Source organism: Pomacea canaliculata, linkage group LG4, assembly GCF_003073045.1.
Source record: "Pomacea canaliculata isolate SZHN2017 linkage group LG4, ASM307304v1, whole genome shotgun sequence".
NCBI classification, from domain to species: domain Eukaryota; kingdom Metazoa; phylum Mollusca; class Gastropoda; order Architaenioglossa; family Ampullariidae; genus Pomacea; species Pomacea canaliculata.
Window position 1 is genome coordinate 10008426 of NC_037593.1, and position 7856 is coordinate 10016281.

General features: G+C 35.5%; 1 protein-coding gene across 2 annotated transcripts; it reads left to right on the top strand.

Moving 5' to 3' along the window:
- Positions 1 to 49: 49 nt before the first annotated feature.
- Positions 50 to 7467, top strand: LOC112561932 (elongin-B-like). Of its 2 annotated transcripts, none has more exons than XM_025234799.1 (4): positions 50 to 204; positions 2053 to 2196; positions 3680 to 3806; positions 6723 to 7467. In XM_025234799.1, the coding sequence occupies exons 1-4, from the start codon at positions 202 to 204 to the stop codon at positions 6836 to 6838; spliced, it is 390 nt and encodes a 129-aa protein (XP_025090584.1). In that variant the 5' UTR covers positions 50 to 201; the 3' UTR covers positions 6839 to 7467. The 2 variants fall into 2 exon arrangements, with proteins under 2 accessions (XP_025090584.1, XP_025090585.1); XM_025234800.1 differs by having other exon boundaries at positions 3680 to 3782.
- The last annotated feature ends 389 nt before the right edge of the window (positions 7468 to 7856 follow it).

Below are 7856 nucleotides of genomic sequence, written 5' to 3' on the forward strand. Positions count from 1 at the left end.
AACAGCGGATCACTTCGCAAGTGCTTAGCGTTGGTCTTGGCAGAGAGACAGCAATCCACCTAGAAAAGCCCATGCGTGAAAGGCCAAGGTACTTTGGGTTTGAGCACGAACTAGTATAGTCTCGCATACCACGAGAATTCACGAGTACTACATACAAAGTGGTCCGTAAGCGATAGCAACGTTGAAACGAAGAACAACGGAATGGTAAGTATAGTAGCACAAATAAGTGGTAAAATGTCGTTATTTTGGTTAGCTGCTATTTCCGTGGTTTTTAAGATAACAGAAATTAAGTGTATGATGTCGAATAACTTTACTGGGCGAAAGTAGACAAAAATCAGCAGCAACGTTGCTGCCCTCGCCGACTCGTTAACTACCTACAGGTATAATTCAGCGGTAACTTTTAGCAGGCCCATCATTTGTTTTTCAGGGTGAAGTGATGGTTTCCGTATTTGTTCTATTTCTGTGGTATAACAGAAAAATCAAAGTATAATAGCTTTATTATAAATGCCATATACTTCATCAGCATACGTTAAAGACACTAATAGAGGACTGGTAGTAGAAGTTTTAGATGTGGTTCTCAGTATATCACATAAATCGTATAGTTTATTCTTAGTCTCTATTAAATAATAAAGCAGTTCAGGTTACTTCAGTTATCATCTAATGTCCAGCAAACAATCTGAAATACAGAGAAAAAAAAAACCTTTGTTCTTGATTGCATTTTCCTCATAGCTTCACAAGTTCAAGATAAATGTAACAACTTGCATTGCCCAGGTACCCTCATAAGTAGCAATTGTGAAAGACCCACATTTCACAAGGCATGACATTTGCTGATTACTTATGGTTATTTAAGGAGGGATATTATTGTGAATGAGTAGGGAGCTGGGAAGGCCATGTTAGAATTGTGTGCTTGCTACTAGAACTTTTTTTTTAACAATTTTTATTTGAGAGAGACAGTGAAAAATACATAAACATTTAGAGCACACAATAAGTAAATGTACAGCATATAAATGCCAAAATATAACGTACAGGAAGAAGGACCTGATTTAAAAAAGCATGTAAGATTATATATTTTATATATAGGGGTCCTCAACTTGCTCCCTCCACCCAGCACCCCTTTCCACGCCATGCTTGGTCGCACAAGCGGTGCAGCACAAGACAGATGGCAACAGCGGGTGATGAAGCACCCAAAACTATCCAGTGTAAATAGTAGGGAAAAGTCAGTGCTTGCACCTGTTAACCGAAAGGAGGCTGGTCCTGCTTGGAAAGGCAGTAAATCTTTGGGACTGAGCAAACGAGAAGTACAATTTTGCCGCAAGGTATTTTGGTCCACTGGGAAGCTTGTGTCACAGCCTCATTCTTCACCCTTGAGCAAGCGAGAAGTACCACTCAACCCCCCCTCTTTCCCCACCCCAGGGAGTTAGGTGCTAGGTTTTGGTAGGCTAGGTAGGTAGGTTAGAGTAGATATAGGAGTTGTATGTGTAAATTATGTAAATATATATATATGTCTTTGAACCTATTTCCTGTGTGAGCATGTTGGTGGGAACAAATGCTAGCATGTTGTGTGTCCTCATCGTGTGAATGAGGTGAACGTGCATCACTAGCACGAGAAAGATTTGTGTTGTTCATGTAGTCGTGACACAGCAGCAGAGAGAACACACACAAAGATCTGTGGAGCTGACGCACCGAAGAAAAGAATACTTTAGTCTGGGAAAGTAAAGCAGGGTCTTTTGTGGATTCCAAGGTCGTCTGAGTGCGGGTGCGTAGTGGATAGGGATTAAAAGAACACAATGCAAGGTAAAGATTAGGCAACGCACCCGACGTACCAGAGAGCTAGAATTCTTAGTGGAAAATTATCATTGGGAACTTACGTCCTCTTCCCTGAAGCACCAAAGAGGAACGGACTAATTTGGCGCTAAGGTAGGGCTATGTGGTTGGCCTTTAGAGAGGGCCAGTCCGGCTACATTATTTTACTGACAATAATTTTTCTTTATTGCTTTCATCAGCAATTATTTGTTTGAATTCTATTTCTTTCATAATTTCTTTTATCTTTAGGATGTCTTTCTTATGATAAGACGCAAAAAATCAACCATCTTCACAGATGCAAAGGAATCAACACCACTAATAGAGCTCAAGAGGATAATTGAGGGCATTTTAAAAGTTCCCCCAGATAATCAACGTCTGTTTAAAGATGACCAGGTAAGCTATAAAAGTTCTCATTAATGAACGAGCATTTTCAGAAACAGTGGTAGTTTTTTTGTTGTTTTTTTTTTGTTCATGTCTTTAAATAGGTTTTCCATTGGTATCAATTTACTTTTCATCATTTCATCTGTTATAAACAGTAGGTAGGACAATAATACTTGGAACTGACATGCTGAAACAATACATCTGTAAGCTTTAGTTGATATTGAACCTTTGGTCACTGCTCATTCACACAGTAGAATATATGTAACGGTGTATGCTATCAGCGTGCTAAAGAGACTTTTTAAGTTATCTAAATATAGCAGATAGGCATCAAAATTAATTCTTTGATTATTTATTACTAGAATAGTAATACGTGTATTTCAGAATGTAGAGAAGACCAAAGATTCATAAATAATACCTCTTTCCAACCGTACATAAGAAAAACTTAAGTATTGATGACTGTCACTTAGGTCCTTACAAATGCATGAAGGTCCTTACTTGGCACCATCCCTGGGAACCCTGTGTTAGTTTTCAGATAAAATTACTGTGAGATGTTTCTTGACCTGTGGTGCAAAAACAGTACATAACCAGTACATTTTTTACATATGATGATCTTGGTGCTTGAGGTAAAAAAAATGCTTTATTTATTAGGGCAATGTTTTTAGACATGTAAAATTGTGTCACTGACATTTGATGAAAAAGTAATGACTAAATATTGTCTTTTATATGTCTGTTTTACTACACATTGTCTTGTGCACTAATAGATTCTTGTGATTTCAGACTCCTGAAGCAAAATTGTTTACATTTTCAGACTACCTTGGTCATCTGATTTGGATTTCTTTTTATGACATTCATGCACTGTTGTGCATATGAACATTTTTCGAATAACATTTGATAAAGTTAAATACATTGGTGTAAACAGAAAAGAGCGCTGTCATAGGTTGCAGACTAACATTCTAGGCTTTCACTGATCTGTGTGAACTCAATACCAGTAAATCCAGTAAATGTAAGTTACAGATCTGCAGAAAGGGAGATAACTGTAAATGCAGCAAATGAATATGTGTGTGACTTCCCTTTGGCTGGAAAAAAACTAGTTTGGTACATTTTCTTGTGGTGTTTTAAACAATTGATTAAATACGAAGAATTGTTTTCTTTGCTCACAATGATGTCATTTTAACACCCACATTTATCAATTTTTGTTTTTTACAAGGAAATAGACTTTCCCAAAATTCTTAGAAAAAGATTAACTTTCTTCCTTTAATTGATTCTACAGTAGATAATTCAAAATTACAAACATTAAAATAATGCATTTGTGTATTTAAGGCTTGAAAAATTATACTCTACCAAATATTTTATTGCCAAAATTCCTTCAGAGAATAGAATCATGATCAGGGGTAGGGGTGGGGATTATGCAAGTTTGTTGGTTTTTTAATATATTTTTTTTGTTTTTTTTTTGAAAGAAGATAATCTTAATAATTGTCTTTTGAATTTCATCCAGGCCATGACAGATGATAACAGGACTCTGGGGGACTACGGTTTCACAAGTGCTATTGCACGTGCTCAGGCACCTGCCAGCATTGGCCTAGTCTACAGGAAAGAGGGTGAGATAGAAGCAGATAATCCGGGTATGAATCTCGAACATTGCGGGCCAATAAGTATTCACTGCTGTTCATGTGAAACGAGTTCTTTTTTTCCAAACCAGGATGTTTACAACAATCTTCATCAGTAATGGTAATATTTATAAAGACTAAAGAAACACGACTTAGAAGAGAATGATGGCATCTTGTTTGGTAACATATTCTTGAATCCCTGCTAAGAAGAGAAATGTATCAAAGCTAAAGTAGTTTTTTATGGAACAATTTTCTTTGTTATGCAGAGAAATTCTGGGAGATCACCATCTAGATCAGGGGTGGGCAATTAATTTTCCCAAGGGGCCGCATGAGAAACTGGGATGGTTCTAGAGGGCCGGACTAATATAGTTAACTCAGTTTTACCCAATACTGTATATATAGTATATGTACTGGCGGGCGGGCCAGCGGGCGGGCCGGTCAGAGACAGGAGGCGGGCCGGATCCGGCCCGCGGGCCGGCGTTTGCCCAGGTCTGATCTAGATTCTATCTTGCATACTGTGTTCTTTGTATTAGAGAATAATTACAATGTTTAGATTGCTTTAGATTCAGCATCCAACAATCGTCTTGGCAAATGCTGATGAAGAGCAGTTTTTGTCCTTGATGTGCATTTATTATTATTTATTCATGTCTTGAAGGTGTGCTTGATTTTGGTAATGTTTCTCCTGAGGAAGTGAAGAGCAACCTGTCATAATATTTATAACACTTTTCAAGAAGGGGATTGAAAATGTGTTGAATATATGGCACCAAGCATGTGTTTATGGCTAACCCAAGTCAATGATGAAGTTGATTTTAGGCTAAGAGAACAAAACACTATTACCGGTCTCTCAAAAATGCTGTGATTTCTTTGTTAAATCTAATTTTGGAGACGAAAAGCTCATGATTTTACCTAACTATAGCACGTAAGTAGCATGTTTGCCATCAGGAAGTTCAGTGTTTGATGTCACAAGAAAGTTTATGGAAAGTTCCCTGTTGAAAAACTTTGTGTCTTTCAAGCATAACAAACTTTCACCCAGATTTGGGGAATCTGCCATTATAAAATAACATTTTGCTCTGGTTAACTTTCAGTAGATACTTTAAGATTTTAACCAATCTGAATATGCATAGCAGACAGGCATGTGTAATAGTGAATACAGTCAAGCTTTGAACAGTCTCTTTGACTCTTGTGTCTCTTATTCTGTGTTCTACTACAGGACATAAACCATATTTTATCATTTATAGATATAACTGAATTGTGCTTATTGGCATAATAAAATAAAATGCAAGGGTGGCTAGTTAACTGATAATTTTATATAAAAACTGACTTGGAAAAGGGTTGTCATTTAAAATGCTACACACATTCCCCACTTCCATCCCTTCCTCCCCAACCTTAAAAAGAAACAAGAATGTGTTTATCAAGTAATTGTAGAAATCTGTGGTAACTGCAGGGCAAGTAAGCAAATGCTGTCGTGTTTCTTTTGTTCATTGTGTTAAATTTTTTTTCTTTTTGCATTTAACATTTTTTTAAAATTTGTTTCCTTTTTATTCAGATGTAAAAAAAAATACTTTCAACTAATTTCTTTATGAAACAATTTTTTGTATTTTTAGGAAAAAATTCTAATAACATACTGCTGTCTATTTTTTTAAATAATGAGTATTGTTTCTATAATTTGTATGATTATTTGTAATTATCTAAAAGAAGGTCCTTGCTTTTATATGTTCTAAAGTTACAGCCATGCCCTCCAGGTTCTTTCTTGAAACCACCATTATATAAATGAAACTTGGGACTGGAGTTTTTATATATGTATATATAGTGGAATTAATAATGAATTTTGAAGGGAGGTCCTAAAATGGGAATCGAACATTTAGCCTATCTTAAGATCCTTAGTTGTAAGTGTAATCAGGGCCGTGCTTAGGGGCAGGCGGACGAGGCATCTGCCTAGGGCCCCGCGCTATTGACGAACTTTACAAATAAATTAATCTTAGGCTTATGTTGTAATGTGTATGCAGCGTGCTGTCAATGGTAAAAGACGAGATATCCCTGAGGAAAAAAGTGACTTTAGATCCCAACTAAAACCGTGTGATCGTGGCGTGAGGGCCCCGCACATGCCCTTTGCCTCGGGCCCCACGGGGGCTAAGAAAGGGCCTGAGTGTAATACACTTGCAAAAGTGACCTAATTCTTTGGCTTCATTTTAGCATACAAAGGAATAACATTTTTATGTGGAGAGCTAAGCAGTTTAATCCTAGGTAATTAAATACTTATTTTTAATTGATAAAAAAGTTAAAAACCTAATAGCAAATATTAGCACTCTTAAATTTTGTGAGGTGCCCTTGTTAATGATTAGATTAATTCTGATTTATATAACTAAACAAAAATTATTTTACTGTTCTGTAATCTAATCATTCTTAATCTTTGCTTTAAGATGCCAAAATATCAACAATAGGCAATATTTTACTTGTTAATGCATGCAGTTGTTTTCTTATTATTTCAAATTTTTTTCTGTTTTTAAAAACATGTTTATACGTTAATATTAACTCTATTTATTTTATTCTAATCAGAAATAAAACGATAATAGAGACTTCAGTAACAACACATTTTCAAAATTTTTACTTGTCTTAAAGTATAATCATAAATTATAAAAGTCTTTTTTCAGTGGCTCAGCATAGTGTTGTGTTTGAAAGCAGATTTGCATTGATTGCATTTTGTGTCTTCAGAAATACACTGAGGTGGAAAAAAGTTGTGTATTTAAAATAAACTCTGTGCATTGTAATATGTCGTTACAACAATTAAGGTTTTAGTTTTACTTGCTTAATATTAGCAGTTTGAAGAATGGTACTATCCAGAACTAGGTAAAATTAGATATTTTAATCAATACAGCCATCTTTAGTAGCATCTTTGAATACTGTTTTTAAAGTGTATGTTGTGGTCAACAGATGGAGAATGGGAGCCCCTGGAAATATCCCCTTTGTCCAACCCTCCTGAACTGCCAGATGTTATGAAGCCGCAAGATCCTACCACTTCACATACAAGCGAGCAGCCAGCAGCATGAATTTAGATGTTTTTTAGGTACACACTGTCATTATAGAACTGTTCTATGTATTTTTCCCTTACTCCATCGCTTTGAATTTCTGCCCGCCCATTTTGTTTTTTTTCTCAGTTAATTTGTGCTTATTAATGCATGCTTTGAGGCTTCAAAGGAAGCATTTTAAATATATTTTAATTTTAATATCTCCTGTTCCAACCTAACACTGGTTATCTCTGTTCTGTAACTTTCTTGTTGCTATTTGTGGATATTTTATTAAAAATGAGTCAAGTTATAGTTAGGGATTTCTCCTGTAGATATGCATGATATACATAGTCTTTTCTTTGTGAAACTGGACTTACTTTGTGTAATACAATAACCAGTTTATGTATTTCTTTTAAATCAATTTTAAGTCCTATTTTGACATAAGGACTCAGAGAAATTAAGAAATTTCCATGCAACAGTCCTCTTTCTTCTCCCATTTGCTTCAATATCAGAACATGTTTATCAGTAAACAGTTATCTCACATTCTTATTACTTATCTGCCGTAAAAGGTAGTGATGTGTTTACCCTACTCGTTTGTAAAAAGAGAAAAAAAATTGCACGGTCATCATCTGTTCATGTTCATTTCTCCTCAATTACATCATGAAATAAATCTCATTGTCTTGGCTTTTTTCCTTGCTTGTAAGCTCAGGTGGTCACTTAGATGTGCTTGTATACACCAACAGGTTGTTTTTAAAATTACCCTTAAAGATAAGAAAAAATTAAAGGGTGGAATGAAGTGACATGATTTCACACATGCAGCTTTTTTGCAGTAATGTTTACTTTTAAAAAGGACTAAATAGAAAAAATTCAGTAGCAGTAATATGACTAAAACACAGAGTCACAAGACTTTGTACACAAAAATTTTGTACAGGCATCTGAAAAGATGTAACTATGGAGTGATCTATCCAGGCCCTGATCAATGTGTATCCCAAGACCTGCCTAAGTTTTTATCATCTTTATGGTATAAGAATCATTCATGTATATGGCATGTTTAAATATA